The sequence below is a fragment of the Passer montanus genome, unplaced genomic scaffold (genome assembly GCF_014805655.1).
Source record: "Passer montanus isolate IOZ18808 unplaced genomic scaffold, ASM1480565v1 scaffold11, whole genome shotgun sequence".
Lineage (NCBI taxonomy): Eukaryota > Metazoa > Chordata > Aves > Passeriformes > Passeridae > Passer > Passer montanus.
In genome coordinates, this window is record NW_024357613.1 from 11206749 (window position 1) to 11234160 (window position 27412).

The following is a 27412-nucleotide window of genomic DNA, read 5'->3' on the forward strand; positions in this document are numbered from 1 at the left end:
TATGCTAAAAATAACTGTTTTCTGAAGAGAAAACTTTATTCGATGGTTGATGTTTTTTACAGTTTAAAAATTAGAATTATTAATACCCTGGTAGGTGATTTGGAGATTTGTTTGTCTAATGCCAAGAACTGTCACTCTGCAAATGAAATTTTCATCCTATTTCCTGAATTATTGTGTTAATAATATTGTCCAGTTAGAATTAATAACAGGAGTTGCCTCAGGATCAGAAGTGACTGAAAAGTAGCTTCTAATGAAACTTTAGATTTTACCATTTCTATGACTAGATATTTTATCTGCTTGTGAGATTAATCTGCATGGACACCATGACCCTCTATTTGTCAGAATTTCTTGGTTTGTAGAGATTGCACTGACAGTTTTGAGAGATGATGTTTGTAGCTCAAGTATGATTCTCTACTTCATGTATAGTTTTCAGAGGTGAATGAGCAGTTATATTATTGCTCTTATTGCTGCCCTGCCTTTGTTATTTTATTCACTTGTCTGGTTTTCATTTGGATTGAGCCATCTGATGTAGGATCATGTCATCTTGTGTACTTGCCCAGAATCTAAAACAATGGGGCCTGGTTACTAATTGGATCTTTTGGGTGCTCACACAATAGAGGTAATTAGTGATAAATGTACAGCTGTAATAGCGAGTAGTGTTCACAGTGGGCAGTGCAGTGCGTGACAGTTGAGTTCCTGTGTTGTGTCTCTAGTGAATGTGTTTGAGAAATCATTGCTCTTTTTTCTTTGCCTTTGTGGTGTTGCCCAGAGGCGTGTTCTCTATTCTGGTGTAAGTGCTTATCTCCTAATACCTTAATTAACTTCTTAAAATATAAATGGCCATGGTACATGGAAATAATATTCAGAAATGTGCTGTTCAGCAGTCCACAAGATTTCTCCATGAGTGCTTGTAGTGTCATCTGGATGAAACTTTAAACCTGACATTAAGCACATGAACTTAAGCTTTTTGAGTTAAGCAACTTGAAACAAGCAAACAGAAAACCTCAACCAACCAACCAACTCAAATCCCTCATTAATTTATAAACTCAGTTTCACCAAAACCTTGCTTATCTCTTTCTTCTTGCATGTTTTCAATTATTAGCTGCTCATAGAACACTTCTGTTTTTCAGTCCATCCTTGACCAAATTTTTTCTGTCGTATGTTGGTAGTAATTAGAATTTTGATAAATTCTGTTGTTTGTACCACATTCAGAGTTTTATTTCAACAGTTTATTAAATTGGGAGACTAGAAGAGTTTTCAGCCATTCAGCTAAAAAATCTCAAAAAAAGCCTTTCAAAATGAGACATATCTGGATCAGTTTAATGTCTTTTGCAAGCACAGAACTTGATCAGATTCTAAGTAAGACAGGTATATTACCATGAGACCCAGACAGATGGGTCTACATGAAAGTAATTCACTGTCCTGAGATGAGATTTTTTTCTGTTTTCAAAGTCAGCACATGCTGTTTCTCAGCATCTCTCTGAAGTAGGATACAGAATCATAGAAATCATAGGATCATAGAATGGTTTGGACTGGAAGGGACCATCCAGATCATCTAGTTATGAAGGAAGATGGCATGCAGAGCGGTATGCTTAACAAAAACTTTGTTTCCATACAGAATGCCTGTGAAAATTCTCTGTAGGCTTTAAGAGGTCTGTTAGATGGACTCAGTGGAAGAATTGTAGCCCAATTCCCCAATTCTGCAGTGTTTGTCCATGTGAAAGGAATATCTAAGGTGTGGCCTGGTTTAACTCCTGTAGCAACTAAGCTCACACATCTTGTAGCAGGATAGGGGAGAGAATCAGAAGGGTGAAAGGGAGAACGATCAGGGGTTAAGATAAATATAAGGAAAAATAAGGAATTTTTACTATTTCCCATTGGCAGACATGTGTTTAGCCATTTCCAGGAAAGCTGGGCTTTGTGATGCACAATGCTGACTTGGGAAGAAAAGCACCATAACTCCAAATGTCCCCTCCTTCCTCCTCCTTCTCCCATTTTTTATTGCTGAGAACAGCATCATATGGTCTGCGATATCCCTTTGGTTAGTTTACAGGTTTAAACTTTTAAATGTAAAAAAGTACTTTTAAAATGTTTTTTTAAATAGTATCTGTCACGATTACTTGCTTTTATCAATTAATATAAAACAAAATAATAGAGATTTTGAGGATATACCTGTAATTATAATATCTTAACACTGCCTTTGCAGGTATATGATGCTGATTGATGGCAAGAATGAAGTTTATATGATTGATAGAGACAATTCCATTTTTCACGTATCCAACCTGGAATTTCCGTTTCGTAAAGATCTTCGCACACATCTAACAAACACTCTTCTAGATGGGGTAAGGAGCATGCTGTATAATTATTGTAACTGTTTCAGTGCTGTTTGCTTTTGTTCTTAAACAGGGCCAAATTTTTAGGTCTGCATCAGTGAATCATAGGATTTCAGGAGGAATATAAGTTCAGTCACTGGCTGAATGTGGGAGTTGCATTTTGTAAGAAATCACTCACCTACAGAATAGGACTGGTGACTGCTCTGGGGGGAGCTGTTTGTCTTTGAAATAAATCAAGGTATTGAGATGACATTCTCTGAATATGAGAAAAGGCTTGATGAAAATCTAAAAAATTATTGCAGAACTTATCTCTTGCTACAGCTTTATATTTTGAAATAGTAAACATGGTCAATTTTATACAGCTTATGGAAACACCTCTAAAATTTGATAAAATTTTCATGATGTTTTGATACACTTTTGTGAATTGATGTCTTTGTTTCTGTCGCCTTTATTTTCAGCTGATTGGAATTTTTGAATGATTTAGAAACAGCTTAGTTATATTTGTTTAAGGCTAAAACATAAGTTGCTATGCTAATTTAAATTATGTAGACTTGCTAATGAACTTTTTGAGCCAGTTGTAAAACAAGCTGTAAAACATATGGATTTGTGTATTTGGAGGCTGGGCTGGACTATTGGCGGCAAACTTTTCACAACTGTAGCCAAGAAGAAATTATTTCTTTCTTAACTGTTCCATTTCACATGACGGAGAGAATTTCACTATCTCTTACACTAATAGATCAATGCAGTTTCATTTTATGTTTCAGTAGCATTGGAGACTCTACATTGCTGTAACTCCTGCTTGATGAAGTATTTTTGTACCTGAGATAGCTTCCATATTGATCCTCTGAAGCCTATTGCACTTTTCAGCCATATTGTCTTTATTAACTTCCTTTCCTTTCTCAGGCCCTTGTTGTCGGTATTCTACTTGAAATGTCACTTTTGTGAATGATGTGTCTTGCTGAGCACACATTTACATGTGAAGCTTGTATAAATTGAATCTGCGAGGATAATTACTGCAAGGAGCGATGTACTGTCTCAGGGACAGAGAAGCAGATAATGGAATATTTTCCACCACCTCTGCTTCATTGAAAAATTGAGAGCATAATGCAAGAAATGCCATGCTGTCAGCTCAGAAGTGGTTGCACAAGCTGTCGTGTCTGGTAGGAGCCTCTTCAGCCAGGCAGCTTCTGAATGATATACATATTATTCTTCATGGCATGCATTAGGTTCCATGCTTTTGAGATAACAAACCTGATATTGCTGTTTTTTCCCCCTGCTACTTCTAAGGCTCTTGAGAAAGTAATGACTTGCTAGTGTCCATATGGTACAGTCCTAGGTATTCTTGAGGGAAATGGCTGCTCTTTCATTTGTTTATTTAATTATTCTCTTTATTTCAAACAGGTGTTTTAGTGAAGGTGGCTGATATGTATATGGTGGAAGACAGGGATATTGAGATAAGTGCATAATGTAGCTGTGGGGCATGGAAGAGGGTCTCTGATCTGGTGTGTTGTGTTCCCCAGATTTATAGTTTAAATCTCTTAAGAATGGCTGAAGTTCTCTCAGGTACCCAGGGCATGAACTATAACTTTGCTTAATTTGTTGTTCTGTAAAAGTTTGACTGTTAATAGTGCATTTTGGTGTTTCACTTTAATGGCATAAAATCAGTCTAAGTGTGATTTTTTTTTCTCCCACATTATTTCTTTAATAAAGTGAATAGCAAAATTACATGAAATGTAATTTCATTTCATGAAATTTTGCTATATGTACTAATTGAATGAAGTACCCTGAGATAGAACTAAAACCTTTCAATGGATAAATACTTTTCATAGTACAGATTTCTAAATTTGTTTTGGTATGGTCAGTTAAATAAAAAGATGCTACTGGAATATATTTTTTTCAATTGAAATTCCTTTAACAGGTTTGAGGATAAGACTTGCTTATTATTTGAAGCATCAGAAGAACGTAATTTTGTAATTGAATATTTGTCTAATGTTGATGCCAAATGAAAATTTCCATGAATGATACTTTGCTCTAGATATATGCATGATTTATTTTATTTTATTTTTTAATTCCATGGGAAGAAGTTGGCTTTTTCTCTTAACATATTTTGCTAATTAGTGCTTGAAGGGCTGTTGAAATTAATTCTTTAATTACAGGCTGAAGTAGTTCATACTTCCTATCCTTGAAGTAGCTTTCTCTCTTTCAGGAAATGAAAATATAGATTGAGGTGGTCCAATTGGTATAGCTTTAGACAATTCTTAAAAATATGAGAAAAAAGGAAAGAGAGAACAGAAATAGCAGTGCCATGTAGTGAACAACTACTGGTTTTAAGAATACAAAAGATGAATACCCCCCTAACATTATTTAAAATGACAGTATACATGAAACTTTCATAAAGGCAATTTCCATGCATTCAGGGATCTATTAACTTGCTTTAAGGCCTCTGGTGTAAGCCTTTCATGTGGTTCTCTTTGAGAATTTCAGATGCATTTGTGGTTCATTTTGGGCTGAAATTACTTGCAAACAGTTCTTATGTGATCAGTGACATCTTGGGTGATGACAGATCTGCAACACTCTGTGCTGCTCTCCAGCTTTTCAGTTGCAATTGTTCTCCTGTCATGGAAGAAAGTTTTCTGCAAAGCTCATTCAAGCTATTTAAATTTCAACTCCAGGTGACTAGTATGACTTATTCCTTTAGAAGCCAAGTGTTTTGCATCCATAGTGCTGAGGGAATGCACAGAGTTTTGTTCAAATGTTTTGGCTGTCATGCAAAAAAGCTAAATAGCTATTTTCAGGACCTTTCTTGGAATTCTCCTTAGCTTTGGAACAGTTTAGTAGAAAATGCAGAGTCATCCTTAGGCTTGGAGTAACTTTTACAGTTTTAATGCAATCTTTTAAACTATTTTATTTTTATACAAAATACTGTTTACACTTGAAGACTTAAGAGGGCCAGGAACTCCATAAATGGAGAGTGAAATAAAGATGCATTTATGTTTTTCTGTCAGGAGAGACTTTTTCTATTTGTAAGCTGTCTCAGAAATTGCGGAACTTAAAACTTTTTGAGTTTGTGAAAGCTGGTGCAAAATAGATTTATGCAAAATAGACTTAAGAAAAAAGGCAAGAAACAAAAACTGTTTTCATTCCTGAAATACAACAGACTAGAATTGCGTTAAAGGTAAATGGATAAAGGATTAAGTAAAGGCACAGGAGAAAAAGGAAAAACAAACAGATATATTATTAGATCTGATTCCATACTCTATGTCAACAAAAAAAATACATTCTGCAAGTGACTGGTAAAATTGGATCCTTTGCTTTGTGATTGAATTTTGGATTATTTTAAGTCTAAGTTACTCTCTAGAGATGTGATTCAAGGAAAAAAGCTGTAAGCTCTCAGTCCAGCATTGTTCTTCTGGTACTTGTCCAGCAAAAAGCTCTTAGTGCTGTTGCAGGTCTAATATAGTGTACAACTGTGCTCTGCAACACCACAGGATTGAGGAGAATAACACCAGCACAGTGTTGCCAGATTACATCTCATTAATTGAACACTGGACCTTGTTCTTCAGGCCCATGGGTTGAGTGGATACGTAAAACAGCAGCTAATGGACAGGTGCCAGTAGCAGAGGTAGTTTTGGAACACACAGTACTGGCTGTAAATCTGCATGGAGTCTGTAGAAGGAGCTGCATGGATGCAGGTGTGCCTTAGGGATAATGTTACATTATATTAACATGTCATGTGAGTGGATTTGGGTTTAAGATTTTAGTTATCTAAAAATTGGCTTGAATATAGTCCTGTAGTATCAGGTTATTACTCAGGTCAGAGCGAGTGAGTTTAATTGTGGTCATTTCTCAAATACTACATTTTCCCATCTTCTCTGAAGTTGTCTCTGGGATCTATTCCCTGGTGCATTTTTCAATTCTGATAATTTCAGGGAAGATTCTGAAATCAGACTGTAAAATAATGATGTGTTAGAGCATTTCTAATCTGAACCATTCCTATGCTCACTTTACAGCTTTTGCCTTATGACAGTTGTATTGGCGTAACTAATGGAGCAGGGAATGTTGTTGTCATGATGGAGATGAGCAGTGCAGGAATTTGTCATCTCATCTTCTAAGGCATATTGTGCTATTGTTTTTTGCTCTAGTAGCTGGGATTTCAGTCAGGATGTCAAAGAGAACAGGAGGCAGGGGAAGAATAAAAGAAGGGAGGAGATGAGGAAAAAGGCTTGTTTGATCAGTAGCAGAATAAAAATGTTTGCATGTCTGAAGTAGAGAAAAAGTTAAAAATAAACACTTCAAAGGATGTTTAAAAACAGTTCTTGGTCCTCTTTGTTGTATTTTTTAATCCTTCTTAAACTGAATATGCAGAGATTCAGATTTTTAAAATTAGGCATAAAATCTTGTAATACCAGGCATTGAAATGTTTTCAGGGTTTGCATACAAATGCTAGCTTTGCATCAAAGCTGAGGTTCTGAATATGCATACTGAGAAAGTGAGGCCTTAAACCCTAAGTATGTGCTCAATTAAATGTGTTCCAAAAAATTGTTTCACCTGCCAGTTCAGCTGAGAGTTAATGAAAAACAATGTCATTCTTTTGTTTCACTGTTACTTTGTTATTTGTGTCACCTGATTACTGTCAGGAATTTCAGGTGAGGCTTTTTATTCTGGGTTTTTTTCCCCCCCTTGCATTATATCTTTACACCTTCTTCCAAGTTTGCATATCATGCCTTCTGTCTCTTGAGTTGTACCCATCTGTTCTTGTAGTTAGTTATGACATTTATTGTCAAAGAAGGCATTGCAGCATTGTCTGCTGTTCCTTTGAGAGCTCATCAGGGTCCTGCCTAAATCTTGGACACTAGCAGAATGGCATTTTGTTACATCACTTCTATGTAGACCTTTTTTGCATGTGCTATTTGACAGTGCCTGTGACTAAATTTTTAGAGGGAAGATATTGTAATATTACAGAGGAATAGTTTTCACTCATTGGATTAATGGTTTTTTTAATTTTAAAAAAGAAATTGTGTGGAATGATGTGTAAGGTCAACTCAGGGAGTCATTCACTACACATGTGAATGCTGCACATGGTTTGAAATCCCAATCTCCATCTCAATCCTGTGTTCACAGAGGATGACATTCCAAAATACTAAGTAGGCAACTTAGATTTCCCACTGGTTTTTGGGAACAACATGTTCATGTGTTCTAGTTTGGTTTTCAATGCTTCAAGCTTTATGTTTGCTTTAAACCAAATCTATGTTTTTATGACTGAACTGCTTGCTTATTTTTCAAAGCAAATTGTGGTTAGATTCAAGAATCTTGTTATTGTTGTATAGACTGAAAATTAATCTTACATGAGTCAATCAGACTTTTTTGAGTTTATTTTGTAGAATCTATGGATTCTGAGAAAAATTAAAAGGTTGTAAGACATAATAATAGCAAGACATTAACCACATAAAAATAATTTGAGTTGATGTAATGTTCTTTTTTGGAATAATTCTTGAGCTCCTGATTTTGTTTTCATCATGTCACAGTGAACTGTTTTCATGTTTTTCAATTGTTTTGTCTTGTTCGTGTAGATTTGGAATTTTTACTTTTATCTTGTAATGTATTTTTTTTAATTAAAAAAAATTGTAGCTTATACAATTTATTAGCCAAGAATCGGGTAAGGAGAAGATGGATTGCATTTAGAGAAGTGGTTATTTCAGAGTTGTCTCTGGACAAGATCTGCCAGGGGTTGGTGGTTACCATTTTCAATCTTCCTTGTTGATTATTTATTAGCCAAGAATCAGGTAGGGGAGGGAGGTAGGGAGAAGATGGATTGCATTTGGAGAAGTGGTTATTTCATGGTTGTCTCTGGACAAGATCTGCCAGGGGTTGGTGGTTACCATTTTCAATCTTCCTTGTTGATTCATGAAACTCTATATACTATGCCTAATTGCTGTCATAGGAAGCCTGAGTTACAGATGTAACACCACCATGTACGGTGTATGTATTCTTGCATGTGCCATTAAGTTCAGGAATCACTTTTGTGTTTGGATGTTGATCAATAATGTTCTTTTCCTACCTGGGCTATTTTTCATCTGATTTGCTTGTACATATCGAGTGTTAGCTGACTTCATGTGATGCAGAGAGTGTCTGTGATGGTTCTGTCTGAAGGATCCATTCTGTTTAGTCACAATGCAACAATGGTCAATGTTCAAGCAAATTGCAGCTCTCACTGCTGCCTAGGACACTTTTAAAATGAAAAGATCCAATTAAAATGAAAAGATCCAACCTGAGCATAGAAAATGAATGTGAATGCTTGTTCTTTGTATCCTCACTGTTGTGCTTCTGACTGTGGGCAAGTTTTCCAGTAGTGCTTGGTTGGCTGAGGATCACAGTTCTTACTGAGGTTTCTAAAAACTCGTTATTCACTCAAGGTTTTGAAAGCTGTGGGGAAACTAATGTATAAATGTTACAAATCAGAATGGGAAGCCCTAGCACAGCTTCCTGGTGTTTTGTTGAATGCTTCATGAGAGACTTTTAAGGCAACAATAATATTTTTATAATCTTGACCTGTTGTAAAATTTTTTTGTAATAAAGATGTGGCCGGCTTGCATATATAAGCATTAAGTATAAATGTGTCAACATTCTTCTTCTGTATTTACGAAAAAAATGCCAATGCTTTCTCTTTTCTTTTAAGGAAATGATCATCGACAAGGTCAATGGACAGGTTGTCCCTCGGTACTTGATATATGACATTATTAAGTTTAATGTAAGTACTTTCAGTTTTATTGCTTACCATTAGTTATTAATTCGTACTTCAATTTTAATCTTTTTAATATAAGTAAGATTTTCAGAATAAATACAAACACCAAAATCATTTGAGTATTTTGCATCTTGATAACAAGCAATGCATCAGAAATTAGATTGAAAGCAGCCTTACAATACATGTTGATTTATTTCTACTTGCTCAAGAAAAAATGGCCATTTGAAATAGTCTGCTAGACACTGTTGGAAAACTTCCTATTTCTAGAGCATGTTTGAGCTATTTAGGCAGTGAAATCAAGAGGGGATGAAGGAGTTAGCTGGGTGTGTTTGTTACCAGAGTTTCACAGTATACTTGTTAGGCTGCTCTGTCATCTCCTTCTCAAATTTCTGTTTGAAACCAGGCAGCTGGTCCTCTGCTAAGTCCTCAACAGGAGGGTTATATATTTTCATATAGGGAAAATGTATAATGTATTAATAATAATAAATGTTGTAGAAGTTGTGGAAAAGGAGAATAGAGTGTAGGAATAAAATCTTTGTGATCACAAGAAAGAGCTGTTAAACAGTACTGGAAATAGGAAACTTATTTTCTAAAAGACCGGATTTCAAATACATTAAAGGTTTGAATATCACTAAGGTGCTCCTGCTGGAGTAATTGACAGACTTTTTTGTTGTTGTTGTTTTCTTCATAGTAGCCTGTGGATAGATAGAAGGTAGGAGAGTAGAGGTAGTGGTGAAGGTAATCTCACCCCTAAGGAGTTACAGCTGTGCTAATTATCAAGAATCAAGAACACGCCTGCCCTTAATGGGCCACAGCTGGATCCAATTAGGAGGGGTATTGTAAAAGAGTAGGTTGGCTGGTCGAGATGGGGTTTGTTGGCTGTGTAGAGGAGGAGGAGAAGGAGTCTGTGCTGTGAGGAGCTGCCCATGAGAAATCACCCAGAAGGTAGGAAAGCTTTGCAACAAGATGGCAACAGTAGCCCATGTGGTATTGTGTATCAGTTTGTAAATCAGCTTGGAATAGTGCTGATAAGACAGGGACGTTCTCTGTTACTGCTGAGCAGCACTCAAGCCCTTGTACAGCTTCAAGCCCTTTTCTGTTTCACCCTACTGCACCAGTGAGTAGGGATGGGGACACAGCCAGGACAGCTGACTCCAGCTGACCAAAGGGACATTCCTGTGTGAGTGATGTTTACTGTGCAATAAAGCTGGGGAAGAAGGGTGTTTGTCATGTTGGCGTTTGTCTTCCCAAGTCACCATTATGTGTGATGGAGCCCTGCTGCCCTGAGGATGGCTGAACATCTGCCTGCTTATGGAAGTGATGAATGGCTTCCTTGCTTTCCTTTTTTTTTGCATGTGCAGCTTTTGCTATAGGTTTGAAACTATATCTCAAACCCTGAGTTTCCTCACTTACACCCTTTTGATTCTTTCCCCCCATGTTATTCCAGGGGAGTGAGTGGCTGTGGAAGACTTAGCACCTACTGTAGTTAAACCACAACAATGTGTTAAATTTAGTCAAAATAGCCCGTGGAGAAAACACTGGTGTTAATGCTTCTGGAAAAACAAAATTATTGTTTCAGTGCACCTAACAGGACAAAAGCAGTATTAGTAAACCAGAGGACATTTCAGCCTTTCTAAACTACATCTGACTCTTCCAGTCTTGAGTAAGGTACTACTCAGCTCAGTCACTCAGTGTAAGTGGGAATTGCAAGTGTAGGCATGGTACCAGTCACCAGAAATTACTTAGGTATTCTTGGAAGCATAGTCACACTGTGACTTAGGACAGCTGCTTTTAAAAGAAGTAGTTTGTGGGGAAGATGTGTTAGATTCGGACTAGAAGTTTTTTGTTAACACATTTTAATTCTGTGTCTGGATGTCCTTTCTCTAGCCTTTTCTGAAAAGTAGGTGTTAGTTTCCTGGATCCCTCCTACCATGAAGACTTTTCCCTAAGCATGATTTCCATGTACTCTTCTGAAAAACAGTCTTCTATACCCACTCATGGGTTCTCATTTTTTCTTTACATTTTCTTATGTGCTGCTCCACCTGTGGTTCCATGTTTATTAACCTTCATGCCTTGCCTTGTCTCTGCTCTCCTTTTGAGTCCATTCTGCCTTTCACTGCTGTTACATTTCCTTTGAAGTAAACAGGTGATGTTAGAAGTGTACAGTCAGTCAGTTTGGGATATGCATATATTAGCAAAATTACACTTTTCAAAACTCATAATTATTTTGGTTAAGCTTTGTTTTGTGGTGGAAGGGGAGGAATCCCTCATTTGTAGTGAAGTGTTCAGACTTCACATGGTGAATCCCACTTGGCAAACAGAAAAAAAATGATCAGCAGCTTTCCAGAGGATTGTAGATGTTTAGGAAAAGTCTGCTTTTGGGCAGTGTTTGGTTTTGTTTGTTTTTTTAAGTGCTGTGGGAATGAGAAGAGGAGCTGGTTACCATGTAATACTTTTTTAAAGTCAAGGACGAATTAAGATAATGTTATCAGTATGAGTACAAGCAGGGCTTTAGCTGCAAGAAGTCATTAACAGTGGCCCTACTATAAAGATTAAAAAGCACATCTGTTTTTAGGTTAATTTTAGAAGTGTAATTATAAAAATGGGCATCCAAGGATGTTTGGCTTGGCAAGAAACGACCAACAGAATTTTATCACCAAGAGAGGTAAACGGAATATAACTTGTAAATGGCAAGAAAGAGTCTGTTCCTATTTAAGTTGTGTAAGTTAGGTCTTGTTAATTCTTTTAGCAGATCTTCAAATAAAATAATTACATGAAGGATTGGTCCTGTTCAAAACCAGAACATTCCCCCCTGCCTTCCAAACAAACAACTCCTCACTCCAAAAATTCCCCAAAACAGAGATTGCTCTGGAATTTGGCGGTTTGATCTGGAAAGCAGTTGAGTCTTGAAGGTGAATGATGGAGTTACTGTATTGCTGTCCATCATGAGTTACAAGATTTGCAGCATGTCCCCTGGCTCATCCTCCACCGGACTCCGCTTACTCTGCCCTGGGACATGCAGCTTTGCAGATGGGGACACGCACATTCAAACCCCATTGATAAACACCTTTGCTCAGGCAAACCTCATCTTTTAGTCAGGTCTCGTGAACTAAGATATTTTTAGCTGAGCTTGTTCTCAAATGCTTCACCTATTTTGCTAGCTAAGCATTGCAGTTTTCTGGCTTTGTCAGAATATTCCTTCTGAAATATTGCATTCATAATGCAGAGGAAGTGAGTGGATAAGCACCTGTTACAGATTTCAATCCATGTTGTTAACGGTGAGGCTTATTGTTATTTACTTTCTGATTTTGCTGTAGTGTGTCACAAATAAACTATAGCAGCATTCTACAAAGAAACAAAGGGAAGGAAGAGAATAGACTGACATACATAGTGTGTATTTGGCTCTAGATGTCTATACAGGAAAGTCTTAGGAGGAAGGAAACCATAAAAATTGAGTTGCAGTGATTGGCAGAAACCTATACTTGAGCTCTTGAGCAAAACATGTCAGTTGGTTTGGTTGTGTCTTTCCATGATAAGTTTTGTATTGAATTCTGGTGCTTACTGTATATAACTGATGCGAAACTCTGTCTTCAAGGATGCTGATGGAACCCTTTGACTATTTCTTTTCGTTACTCTTTCTGTGACATCTAGTTTCTAAAAGCTTGTAACATGCTATTTTGTTGCAAGAGATACTTATGTCAAGAAAAACAAATGATTCTTCAGATTTAAAAAGATTTTTATTGTAATTTTCTTCTGTCTGAAGCATGGCATTGATTGTTATTAATAGCACCTCAAAATGTGACATTGCTGTCTTGCTCCTTTCATCTCAGCTGCTAAAATCAAATTCATAGAAGGAAAGCTGTATCCTAGTGAAATAAGCATGCCTTTCGACCTTTGTGAGCTCCACACACAAGAAATCTGGATTTTTCGTATTCCTCTGAACATAAAAGGCTAATGGGACCCAACACTTCTTATGGTGTTTAGTCTTAATGAGTACAGAGCTAAATCCCTGCAGTGCATGTTGCTTTTCAGCTTCTTGATTTGTGTCTGTATGTGGTTGAGTTCATCATTATAGTAACTGCAGCTGTATAGCTACAATTTCAAACTTGATAGATAATTTGGTGGATAATTCTAATATAACAGAGGAAGGTGACAGTGGAATAATTAATAGCCCCAGAAAAAAATGCAGGCAAATCCAAATCCCTTCTCATCTGAAACATTCCATAAAAGAATGTGTCTTCATTCTTCTGTTATCTTGGAGACAGCTCTTCCTGAAAAACCTTGTTTTGAGAAGCTTTTTCTTAGATAATATTCAGTAGCTACTTGTAAATGTATGGACACTAAACTTAAGCAACTATTTTTTTCCTTAGTTAAGTAACAAACGGTAACACTGGCATGATGTAGGATCTAATTAATGCATTCTTAGCAAAGATGCTGAAAATGAGTACAACTTTTCTTTTCTAACCCTGGCCTTTAAATTTTTAAACTCCAGCCAAGTTTTTGTGAGACCAGATTGCAATGGTAAGAATAGACTGAATGCTTGAAAAAGAATAATTATTTAAATGCTTAGAAAGGAGATAGAATTTTGATTAAATTTGCTAATACTTTGTGCATTGACTTAAGATCAAGATTTCTTTGGTTGTCATTATGTGTAGCAATGCTGTTGCTATTGATAAAATTTGTCATGGTAAACAGATATGCTGGCCTAAATCCTGCCCACAGCTAATGTGCTCATCGAATTAATGCATGAAAAGTGTTTGTTTTCAATCCCTGTAAAACATTACCATGTCTGGCTTTTCTGTTGCAAACCTCATTTAAAAGCAATGTAAGACTCACAGACCATGCTGTCTTTCACTTATTAGCCTATTAACCTTATCTTAAAGTTGTGCTGTGAAAGCTTTGAGGGCACAATTCATAGATGCAAGTGTTTAATTGCATCTCTTCTGTTACAAATGCACCTGGCTGCCAGTCACCCTTCTGCCCTTAATTTCAATTCTGAATTCTTTTCAAATGGTATTACCTGAAAATACAGATTTGAAATGCTTTTGTTTCTAACAGTACTAATAGCACTCTGGAGAGTAAGTGTGCTATGGGTATATTTGCTCTTGCACCCTTTAGATTATTTCTTGTGAATACTTATCTAAGAAACATCCAAATGCTTGTACTGGTGCTCGTGCTGTGTTATGTTCTCAATATGTATCACCTCATTCCTTCATGGCTCATGGCTGTCAGGTAAATGAAATACAGGCCATCCACTCGTTCTGTCTTGCTTTGCTTTCTGCTATTCAGTCTGGGAGAAGTGCATTAAGTTTGCTTTTTCTTCCTCCTCCAGTTTTTATGGTGCTGTTTATTGAGAGCAAGGGCAGCCTGGTCAGATAATGCATTTGAGTATCCTGAAATTACAAAAGGGCAGCATTACAGTATAGGAAGAGCAGCAAATGTTGGCTTATAGGATGGAGAATCAATAGAGTAAGGGAGTGATGCTGCAGAAGCTTTTGGATCTGTGAAGTGGGATTGATGTATTGTAGCTAGTTGTCATTTTAAAGTCTTTCTTGCCTTATTCCCCTTCCCTGTTGATCACCTTTCATCTGTCATTAAAAACCTGACTTGTACAGCTGAACACCACAATTTGAAAATTTTATTTCTTTGGTAAACTTTCAGACAGCTACCTTGTGCTTGCTTCACTGTTAGTCCTTGTATTTCAGTAAAGTGCACAGCAACTGAAAAGTAGCATTTTATTTCATTTTTGCATCCCTTTAAAAAAAAAAAATCTCCTTTGCTGTGATGCATGCGAAATTTAGATTGTTGTTGAAAAGTGATAATTAGTACATGCTGACCAGGATGTATTTGCTGTTTTCATGCTCTTATTTTTTATCTAACAAGCTTCTTGTTGTTGAGGAGCATTCTCTAGTGTTGTAATTAGCTTGAGGCTTGACTGTTTTACTTGCTGGTTAGATTGTGTGGAAAAAAAAAAACCAACAAACCCCATTTATTTATTTTTTTCCCTTACATCTATTATTTTTATCCTCCTTTTCCCAACCCAGGGAGCACTATGGATCACAGTGAAGGTGGTTTGTTTTCCATATTTTCCAAAATAAGACTTAATAAAATATTATACAAAAGTGAACGGGAGTTAATTAAATTTTATCACGCCTGTTTTATTCTCAGAGTATAAGTGTTCTTATACCTCAACATGAAGCATGTCTCACCAGAAACTTTTTTGAATGGCAGATTATCACTAATTGTCAGGGGAAGAGACACAGTGTTGCTCCTGGGAGATTGATACAGGACAAGTAGCTCTCCAAGAGTAGCTTTAGAAGTTACCATGGTACTAAATCCTTTATATTTTTTCAGGTGTTTGTGTCTTTGTGTCTGTATTCTTACTTGCTTACCCTGATGTGATACTTTTTCAGCAAACCATGAAACTTGCTATAAAAAAATACAAAGTCACACCTGAAAGTTTAAGTTGGATTGTAAATGAAAATAACTGAGATATTTTAAACCTGAAATACAATTTGGAGTCCAAAGCCAATATTTTTGTTCTTAGGAAGTTTCCTTAAAGAGCTTTTCTCAGTATCTTTGTTAAACAATTTTCTGCTTCTCATGATTCAAACCTTTAAAACCCCTCACTTTTTATCTGCAGTATATTTTTTTTCTTCTTACACTACAGAAACTTACGATTAAATAGAAAAACTGTCTCATTCAGTTCACAGTTTATGACAGTCATTCCCATAGGTACTGCCAAGTGGACTTAAATCCAGCTTCTGTCTCAAGCAAATATTCAGATCTCTCAAAAATGTGGCAGTAATCACAGCTGAAGTGGAAGGCGTGAAAAACTTTACAGTGGGGCAGATTTTCCAGTTGCATTATCATGTCCAGTTTTCTAAGTACTGGGAATGAAGTCTTAAACACGGCTTTTCTTGTCTGACATACTTCAAAACAAAAATCTGTAGGCAAAATAGAGTATTGGGGAAATGTCATATGGAAGCAGTGAGAGTGTTCCAATGTTGTAATGTTTTATTTCCCTAACTTAGTTTTAATTACCCCTTTTTTACAATTAATCTAGTAAAAATATGTCAATTTTTTCAGATTTCTCCCTGTCTCTTCCCATCTTTTTCCTGTTTCTAGGGGAAAAGAAGTAAAGAAAAAGAAATAGTCAAAGTTAACCAGAAGGATCTAGCAAATATAATAACTGTATATTTCAGGATTGGTTTTATGAAGGTTGAAAGCAGGATCTCACTAGGATTTTCTTTTTCATGCCTAATTGGGAGAGAATTGGGATTATTCAGTCTGGAAACGAAAAGGCTTAGGGGAGGCATTATTGCAGCCTTCCAGTTACCTGAAGGGAGCCTAGAACAGGGGAGAGGGACTTTCCACAAGGGCCTGTAGTGACAGAACAATGGGGAATGGATTTAAACTGGAAGTGGGCAGGTTTAGATGAGACAGTAGGAAGAAATTTTTCACTGTGAGCTTTGTGAGGCACTGGAGCAGGTTGCCCAGAGAAGTTGTGGATACCCCATCCCTAGAAGTGTTCAGGGCCAGGCTGGATGGAACTTTGAGGCACCTGGTCTAGTGAAAACTGTCCCAGCCCATGGCCAGGGATGGAACTGGATGATCTCTAATGTCCCTTCAAACCCACACCATTCTATGATTCTAACGTGTTTGAATAGCCTGACTGACTGTTATGATCTAGGAGAGAATGTGAATGCTGTATTTCCATACTTTTAAAAATATTTCTCTTGTTTAAAAGAAATAGGCAGAAGAATACCACTTTCTCTTGAAACAAGAGTACATTTCAGTGTATTATTCAGTGTAACAAGTATTACATTTTCAGTGTTTCTTACTCATAAGCTAACGATGTACACCATGTACACTAGATATCTAAAGACAGATTGTGTACTGAAATGATAGATATTTGCAAGTCTTCAGGTGTTACAAGCTGATACTTAATTTTTAGTTCTATCATGGTTTAGGCAACGTAGGTGGTTCCTTTTCTAAGATAGTCGTTGTGAATAAGTGCTGATTGTTACTACTATTTCCCCCCTCATTTCTAGTTTTTACAAGACTACATACTAACTGTACTAGACAGTCTTATTTTAAAGACCATGAAGTGATTTATATTCTAAAAACACTAGTGTCACAATCTTTTCAAGTATGAAATGGCTTGAATAATGTTTTTAAGATGAAGGAATTTTCCCACCGTTCTTTAATTTACTGCAGTGATAATTCCTTATCATAAAGACAGCAGTCTGAAAACCCAGCAACAGCTATTCCTATGAAGAGTCATTGTGAATAGATGGAAAGGTAGAAAGTGAGGAGAGTAGAAGTAGAAAGAGAAAATATTGACTGCAACACATACTAGGTGGTCCAATTAAGGTAAGAATACCTGCATACTACATGTAACACAAGCACTAGGAAAAATAATTAGAAAAAACTGAAGCAGTAAAATCCTGTGTTTGACTTTGAAGATAGCCTAAATTCAGTATAAAATAAATTATTAAAACTTATATTCCCATATGCAGTCTTTTTGTGTGTAAATATCCCATGGTGATAATGACACATCTATTTTATAATTAGGGGTTTTTTAGAACTATGACTTTTCCTTCTGTAATTGAAGTAGGAAGTTCATCCACTCAAATTACCTGAGGGAAGGCAGCCAGTCTAGACAGAACAGGATTCCTTTTCGTTAAATAATTTACATCCCAGTAAAATCCCCTTATTGAGTTCTGGTTTTGAGGGCTCAGAAGGATTTCTAAATGAAGTCACTGTACATGCAGTCAGTGAATTTGACTGAGTTGTCTATTCTCTGAATATAGCCTCTACTAAGCTTTCAGTGTCTTAACTGGAGCTTTGTTTTCAAAAGGGAGGCTTATGTGTTAATCTGTGCTAGATGCCTATTTCCATAATTCTGCCTCCTTATTGCCCAGTGTTGGTGATGACAATCATAATTCAGTCACTTCAATTGATTGTAAATATTCTGCTTTGTATATGTTATCTTTATAGTGGTGATGCAAATTTATCATCCAGTTGCAATTACAGAGTTTTATGGTTTTTATTGTGAATTTATTTTAAATTTTGAGCAATCTAACGAAAGTAAAGGAGAGAGCAAGGTTTGTAGTACAATCTACTTTTTCTGTTTTGGTCATATCTGTTTAGTCACAGTTTTGACAGTCCTGCTGTTTTGTTCAAGTTATGTTTACTAACAAAAAAACCCCATGGAGCTATATTTGTATATTCTGTTAGACTGTGGTGTTATCCGTTGGCTACTAACTTCTTTCCTTTGCACATTTAAAAATTTATTTTCAGTGATTGTTTTTTAAGGAAATACCAATAATTTATGTCTCAATATTTTTAGTAGGCCTGATTCTTCAAACCATTTTTGTTCTGTGGTAAATCAGAGCAATATTCCATTGTACAAAACAACAACATACAAATTGTAATAATTTTCCTGCAGCACAGTGGTTGTATTATTACAATTGAAACAGTACTTCACATGCTGTACCTTGTTGATGCTAAGCTAAACTTTAGAAGCCTTTTGAAACTGCTGAGTAGCTTGCCCTTGTCATACATGTTTTGAATATTTGAGTGAAAAAAGTTAGAAAACCCCCAACATTTTAAAGTTAGGTAACTGCCAAAATTTTAAAATGAATTTTTAGATTCTGTTGATTGCAATGCCTTTTGCCTTTTAGAAATAAAGAACTTAAGGGTCGTATTTCTAGAAATTTTTTCTTTTCTCTAATTCTTTACTTTTAATTCTGCTTCAAAAAGAAAACTTCATAGGAAATGAGAAAAGCCTTTCAGGCACTGAATGTAGTAATAATCTTGTTTGGAAACTCAAACAGCAGTTTTATATTGTTTGTGTATAAAGCCATGTGTACAAAAAAATCAGCTCTATAAAACCATGGTCAGAAGAAACATGTGCCAGATCATTAATATAAAACTAAAAATATTAGACTCCGTGGTCTTCAGAAGTTGGGAAAACTAATAATGGGCTTTCATTGGGAATACAGATGTCAGCTGTGGGTGCCTTGAATTGTCAATAATAATGTTAAACACAGGGTAGAATATCAGGCTGAGCTTATTCTTTATTCTTCTCTCAAAATCATTAAAGCTAAGACAGTTGTGACATATGTCCTGCTCTGGCGCAGTAAGTGAAGACGTGCATGGATGTATATCTGTGTCTGCGTGCTGAATTATTCATGTCTCAGGTACTGCTCTGGAGAAGCAAATGGAGCATGCTTTGCTGGTGGATACACTTCAGCCATATCTCATGGAAGAAAAGAATAAATATTCTCAGTTTATCCTGCCCATGCCGGTTATCAGCTGTGTGCAGAGGCCCAGGCATTATTTTTCTTTTTACTATAGTTGCATTGTGGAAAAAACCACATAAATACCAAAATCAAAGATGAAGTACTTTTATGGAATTTGGTGCCTGTGTGTGTTCACTGCATCCATCAAGGTAAAGGACTTTCTGTGTGAGGCTTGTGGCATTTGCTGAGCTGTGGCCACAAAGTAACCTTAGAAACACAGGGGAAGGGAAACTTAAATGTGGATGGTGATGGTGGTAGATCCTCAGGGATACCTTTCTCCTTGTGGAGAGAGAGGCAGGGTGTGCAACAGAAATTGTGTTAGCCTCTTATCCCTGTCTCAGCCACTCCTGCCATCCTGCTGTATGTAAAGACCTGGGATTTGAGTTCCTCACCTGATGCAGCATGAGGTTTTGACTTCAACACTGATGTCTCTGTGAACTGGGCAGAGGGCAAGAGCACAGCCTGACACTTGTCCAAATTCTGTCTTCTGGCACCCATTTGGAGCATTGTTAGAGGGACTGGTCTTGTTGGGTAGGTGGGTTTCTTTTGGTGGTAGCATTTTTTTCTTTTTTTTTTCTAATCTCCATCCAGCAAATAAATTACCTTCCCCCATCTGCTCAAGACAATGGATATTAAATGAGCTACAGATCCTGTTTTTCAGTGTTTTTAAACCCATTTCTTTTTGTGATTCTTATGTGACTTGTTATATATAATTTCTGTTGAGAAGTTAATTTGAAATAACTGGAGTTTAAATTTAGAAATGTTGAGTCCTGGGTGGATTTTAAAGTTCAGTAGAAATTTCATCTTATGTTTTGAAGTTGTGTGGGGGATGTTTTAACATCCAAACTATATTTTGCAAGCCCACTCCATGTTGTGACCTTAGTGCAATGCACAGAGTTTCAACAGGTGAAGAAAGCTGCTTGAGGAAGAGGTGTTGATTTAACAGATGACTCTTCTTTTAAGGCTTGTCTAAATGATATTTTGCTTTAGGATACATTTTATTTACAGTGAGAGGGAAGTGTAACTTTCTAGCATAGGTAGGAGATACATGCTACTTGTTAATTTTGTTTTACCCTTTGCTAACACACTTATTTTAGGTTAAAAATATCTAGAACAGGAATTATTATTTAATGTACTTCAGTAATTATGTTGTCAAGCAATAGTGACCCTCATCCTTCTCAGACAAGTAAAAACCAACATATTGGAATAAGGTCTTAATTATCTGATCGCTTAAGTTAGTAAAACATCTGTATTGCCTAAAACATGCTCTTAATGCCTGGGTTTAGATTATATATGTCTTGGTTTTTGACAATTATTAAATGTGTGCTTTATACACTATATAATCTCTTCCTGGTTTTGTCAAGGTCTCTGAATTATTTATTGTAGCCTACATTACCCTCCTACTTATTTGATAAAAGCTAAGGATTTTATCACTTCAAGATTTTGGCTATGTCTGGGATAAACATGTTCTATATTAGCAACATTTTTTGTAATTATGTCTAATAATAAAGGAAGAGCCATATTCCTACAATATTACTTTTATTCAGTATGTCCTTGATTTAAATTTAATTATGTGTTAGTTCTCTTATTGCTAATGTCCTGTGCTTTCGTAATGAAATACTGTTTGCCTTCTTAGTTTACTAGTCTGATGAAGAAGTAGCTTGGCAGCGTTGTCTGTGTTTTCCTTTCTCATGTGATCTTATGTCAGCCCAGCTTTGACCTTTATTTGATGGAACCTAGTTGTAATATACCCTTCTACTTAACTAGCTTTAAAATAGAAATATATGATTGGCAGAACTGCAGGAAATAATTAGTTCCAAGTAAACGAGAAAGGTGAAAGGAATATTTTAAGGAAAAGAAAGTGATTCAGCTGGTTTATGGTGCATATGAAGTTGCTTCAGCTTTTAATTTAACTGTTTATGGATGGAAATATAAATCACAAAACCATTTTTGAAGGAGTCATTGTAAAAAAGCTTTCTAAATAACCTAACTGCTTAATGGCTTATTGGAAGCTCAAATGTATGAAATATTAATTAGTTAATTTGCTCTTTCAGACCTACTAATAAAATGTGGCTGAGTGGAGAAGATACTATAGGGAAGAGAGCATGTGCACTGGATCTTGCTGAAATCTACCTAGAGAATTATGGGGTTCTTTGAAGTGATAAAAAATATATATACACATCTCCTAGGAAAGAATTCTTCAATCAGTTCTTCAGTCCATTGTTACGGGGGTTGAGATGTGTTTTCTGTGTTTTAATTACATGTACAAACCAGGGCAAGCTCAGTCACTGTATAGATGAATACCCAAGTATGCTATACATAGGGGCAGGAAGAAAGGAAGGAAAAAAAGAAGGAAGGAAAGATTGATTTTCCAACATTTTGTCTGTGACACTTAAAATCTGTAGATTGTGCATCTGTATTCTGTGAGAAATGAATAAAGAGTGAACTACTCTCCTGCCCCTTGGATTTTTCCATACTCTTAATTTTCTATTCATTTGAATGGCTCTTTACTGATAACACCTTCATGTTTGAATGGAGGACAACACTGAAGGCAATATTAAAAGCCAGCTAAGCTTTCTTCTTCATGAGCATGGATGAGTGAACAGAGATTAGGAGACATTTCACCTGTGGTGTCTGCCACAGGCCTTGTATAAGATGTGGTTCCCCACAGAATGGTGGTGGCTGTGCTGCCTGCTCTTGTGTAGACTGAAGCAGAGTCCTAAAAGAAAGTGGTTGTGAGTTACATGTGGTATGGGAGCAATACATAATTCTTAAAGCTCTTGCCATGAACAGCTGAGGACTTACGATAGAGGTCTAGTAGGTTCTAATGCTAGCAAAAAAAATATAAGACAAGCTTAATGCCACTTTGGGAGTATGAAATGTCAAAGGATTTGGTGAAAGCCAATATGACTTTGGAAAGAACTGATTAAATTAATGTTATTTAAAACAGGCACTCTGTTTTTCTCCTAATTGAGATACCTGTTTAGATGCTACTTGCTCTCTTACCTTTGTAAGCCTCATCAGAATGTAATTTTGCCATTTTTCCTTTGGCCTTCTTTCCAATTGACTAGTTCAGATCTTCTCTGATGCATGTTGGGGCAGTGCTTTTTTTCTTCAAGTTGCCTGTAGTACAGGAGGTACCTGCTAGCCAGTTCTTCTGCTCAGCTGTACTGCTGCCACTGATGATTTGAGTCCCATGTCTTCCCAATTTCCTTTGCTCAATGCTTTCAATTTTTGAAGAATTCTTGTTTGCAAGAGAAAGCTCTGTGAGCTTATTCTCTGCAGGCCATGAAAGGAATGGGTTTTGAACATTATTTTCTTGTGTGAAAGGGGTGGCAAAATGAGGGATGATCTCATGTGGATAACTTTCTGTGCTTAATCACACTTGTAACAGTGCAAATCTATGACTTTTGTGTCTCATTGCTGTGAAAGTGACATCTATAATTGAAACGAGCTTTAGAATTTATTAGTTGACAGTTGCTTGTTTTGTTCTAGTGATATCCATAGCGTGTTTTCCTCACCATCAAATGCTCAAAATATAATGACCTCCATTACAAGCCGTTACTAATCTGACAAATGTGCATTTTCAATGCTCATACTGATCTGATGCAATGCACCAAATGTAGAAAGAGCAATGTAAAGCTGCTGGTTTATTTCAGATCTTGAAAGGTCAGGGCATGCTGCTGAGGCTTAGCGAAGGGTTTTACTGCCTTTTTGTTACTGAGCCATCAAATATCTTGCAGTTTTTTGTAGCCATTGTTTATTGGCACGTTTTCCAACTGCACCTATTTTTCTTTTTTCTGTGACAGAAAAATGAACATTAATTAATGTTTCTTTCAAGGCATCAATATACTGCATTCGAGCAAGGAGTTCACTTAAATGTGTAAATGCTTTGTCATTAAAAGTATTGTGAACAAAATGATCTAAATGACTTCAGAGGAAAGCTATGTGGAGAAGTATAGCTGCCATATAAAAGCCATAATTAGGGAGTGTTTAAATTATTTTGCTTAACTTTAAAGGTATTTAAGTGTTTAATTCATGTATGCTTGAATGCATATTACAGGTTTCTAGCTTTCTGTGAACTTTGATTAGGTTAAACCACTTACAGCCTGAGGAAAAAAATGCTTGAAAAACCTCACATTTGGGAAAAATTTAGTACCTTGATAATACTTCTATGTATCTGTAGTATTCTGAATATAGTGTTAGGAAAACTTACATTGTTCAAATAATTTGGTGTTTGATTTTAATACTGACTTTTGTAACTTGGCAGGGACAGCCTGTTGGAGACTGCGATTTTAATGTTCGGCTTGCATGTATAGAGAAAGAGATTATATTTCCACGACATGAAAAGATGAAAAGTGGTCTCATTGACAAAGCTCAGGAACCGTTCAGTGTTCGAAACAAACCATTTTTTGACATCTACACTTCCAGAAAGGTAAGCTTGATTTCAGTTGTTTTATGTTGTGGTACTGGAGGCTGTATAACAGTGGTAGGTATAGGTTTTCCCTCAGCATTGTTGTTGTGTCTTCCAGTGAGTTCCTCTGCTAACCAAATGCTCAGCAATTGTTGTGGAGTGACTGGCAGTTGGGATGTTCTGAAAAATGGGGTTTTTTTTTGTTTTGTTACTTAATCTCAGGATTTTAGAAGACAGTTTTTGAAGATATCAATAAATCTGAAGTACCAGGTAAAACTTTAAGGACATTGCAATCTGCATGTGAGATGATTGTGTTTCAAATGCAGTTCAGTCAACAGTTTTTTACCCTAATGTGTTAACACCACCTTAAAAGCATCTTTGAGATATGAATATCTATACACTTTTTATTTATTGGGATATTTGGGGTTGGTGTATGGCTTCTTTGGTATTTTTTCCTTGGATTTTTTTTTTGTTAGTTTGAGGTAGGTGTTTTAAGTGTCGATCATGACAGGCTCTAAAGCCTTCTACATTTTGGAGTTAAGGTTACACGTTTTTCTTTTTGTACAATGTACATGATAGGGTATTTTTGTCCTCATTTAAATCAGCCTTACGGAGTGAAATATGTTATTTTTACTACTCTTAGAACAGAAAGCTTCTTAGGAGGCTTGAAGTCTGATAATTGTTCTCAATAAGCAAGAAGTTTTATGTCAATATTTGAGAATTGTTTGTATGCCTTATGATAACTGTAAGGAGTTTTAAGTTGCAGTACCAGTATTGATGTGGAATTTTATCTAAGGCAATATTGCTAAACACTTAAGAGAAATAATTATTGGTTCAAAATGGATTTTAAATCTATATCTGCTAAAAGAATACTGTTCACAAAATATTTTCTCAAAAGATCAATATATAAAGTAGGAATTATTGTTGCTCTTACTTACCTCAAAATACCTTTTCACTTCATTACTTCTGTGAACTTGATGAGTGCGATTCCTGTAACACTTCCTTAGTGTAATGAAAAAAGCCTTGCATTTTCATATTCATCATAAATTTGTCAATTTTTCATTATGTATGGTCAGAATAGACTATAAACAGTAGTCCAGTCTATTGAAGCATCGCCTTATTCTGAAAAAAGACTATTTAAAAATAGTATTGTTTTGCCCAAAGGATCTTTATCCTATTTTTATTTAGTCATCTCTGCTACTATAGCAACAAACATAATGATGAATACCTCATCAGTATAGCTGAAAAAGCAAGCAGACTTCCTCTTGCATCAGTGGTGAATGTCTTGAGAGAGTTTGCCAACTCTATGTGCATGACAGCAAGGTCTGCAGGAAGACAAGGAATTCCTTCTATCCTCTAAGTCTCTTCATATGCATCAATGCCTCTCCAGAGAGAGGTGCTGCTGAATGGATCCTAAAGGGGATGAAAAGTGAGACCTGCTTAGGCAGATCTTCTCCTTATGTTCAATTAGATGTTTTTATTTTCTTTTCCAAGAAGAGTTGGATCCTCTCATATCTAGAAAGGATCTAACAGGATCCTTCCTTTCTTGACTATAACGCGCAGCTTTGTGGTGCTTAGTAGCTGGCTGGGGTAAAACCACCACAAGATCCTTAAAGATTTGCACCCTTGAGCGGTCTCAGAAAAGCTGTGATATTTTTAAGCCTGGGTTTCTTCCCTACTTTCCTCCCAGTGTATTTCACTGAGAGAAGATGTGGCTTCTTAAGTCCCCTCCAAAGGCTTGTTGTTTTAAAAGATCAAGGAAGTAGCAGTCCTTGGTCACAGATAAGATGGCTCTCTGATTGCAGCAGCATATTCAGGACTGAAAAAGTGGACAACCCATACCTTGTCCGAATGGGTTTCATCAAAACTTTTAGAGTATAATTTGGAGTCTTGGAGTTGCTTGGGGTTGTTTTTTTTTTTTTTTTTTTTTTCTTTTTTTTTTCTTTTCTTTTTTTTTTTTGGGTTTGCTGGGTCTATAATCAATTAAACACAGATATCAAATGTACTTCATCACATCTTATTTTTGTTTTGAGAAGCTTTAATTTTTGAAACATGTTCTTGGGATGCAGTTTGAACTTCACAAGAGAATGCTCTAGACCTCTTTTTCACAGCTTCCCTCCATCATTCCATTCTTTTTATTAAAACTAATGTATCAGTAAATGTGTGTTAGATTGTGTGGACTATAGGAAGATTACTCAAAAGGCCAGGAGCCTCACTGCTATATTTAATAGCAGAAAAAGTGGCTAAAACTTTTAATTATACCAGAAAAAAAGAGTGTTTTCCATGTAGACTTAGTTATTTTCAGTGAAAAAGTGGAAGTAATTACTTGAAACAGCAGTAAACTTTGTGCTGTGTTATGTAATACATCCACTAATGAAAATGTTCTTTGAGTTATGGATTTGCAACTTTAATACCAGAGTTAGGTACTGACTGATTTTTTTTAAAATCTGGAAATCAATTTACTGTGAAATGAAATGCACTTTTAAAGTGCAATTATAAAGTATGGCAGGGTTTGTAGTTGTGTCTTGAGATTTAGTTTTGGATTTTGGAAATAAGGGCTGTGTCTTTATAATATTGCCTTCAGTGTTATTTTAAGATGTTTGGATGGATTTTATTTTTTGTAAGACTGAGTTTTAGTGGTAAGAGAAAAGAAACAAACAATCACTGGAGAGCAGGTTGTATATTCTCAGAGTCTCTAAAATATTGCCTTGTTGAACTCTGATATTGATGAAGAAAGCAGTATCACTAAAGTTTTTTTTTCCTCTATAATCAATTAAACACAGATTAGTATTTTAGTGTTAGCTGGGAACTTCCTTTTAATGTAACTTTCAGGTTCTCGTAGATATTTTTGAGCAAAGTTGAATTTTTGGTGTTTGTTATTACACTTGCATGACTGGTCACTTTTGTTGCATATCATGCTTTCTTTGCACTTACTGGTTTGCATCAGAATTCAAGGAGATGATATGGTCAAATTCTCCCACCCATTATGTAGGGATTGCAGCAGCCAGTGGAAGAAGCTGAGTTTTAAATGCTTCATACTCTTAGGCTTTGAACCATGGCCTTGTATTTACAGGAATTTTAGGCTTTTCAGCAAGACTTTATTTTCATTATATTCAGCAGGAAGTACAGGTGCATAGAAATAATTATATTCTTGGAAATGGTCCAGCTCTTGGCTTTCCTTGCTTAAACCAATTCACAGTTCTCTTGCAAGGTTTTTTTGTGTGGACAGTCTGAGTCTGGATGCCATCACTAAAGCCCATTGTCTCTTGAAAATTCTGTCTAACAGGAGTAGGAAAAAAGTTCCTTTCTGTGCAGTCTGTGATCCCACAGAGAATTCTGCCCATCACTCTCAATGGAACAAAAGGGCTAAAGGTTAAACAATGATACAGGTCAAGCGAACAACCTTTTGCAAATGTTAGCACACTGTATGTCAATGACTTGTCAGTTCTTAGACTATTATCTAGTTTTAAAATGACAGCTTGTCCTAGAGGGATTAGAGGGAAGGTAATCTCTGCTAGAAGATTAAATGGTCTGGGATCCTTTTAAAAATTTTCTGTCAAATCTGTGAACTGACAGGTGACTTACTTTATTCTCTTGGTTTATTTGACATTTG

The 27412-nt window shown here is 36.2% G+C and overlaps 1 protein-coding gene across 2 annotated transcripts in view; it reads left to right on the forward strand.

The window, feature by feature from the left end:
- The window catches only part of RNGTT (RNA guanylyltransferase and 5'-phosphatase), a 171378-nt gene that overhangs the window by 40767 nt on the left and 103199 nt on the right, over positions 1–27412 (forward strand). For both annotated transcript variants that reach the window (XM_039729316.1, XM_039729324.1), the window contains 3 exons: positions 2207–2342; positions 9010–9081; positions 23656–23820. In XM_039729316.1, coding sequence (XP_039585250.1) covers positions 2207–2342; positions 9010–9081; positions 23656–23820 — 373 coding nt within the window. The remainder of the gene's footprint in view (positions 1–2206; positions 2343–9009; positions 9082–23655; positions 23821–27412) is intronic.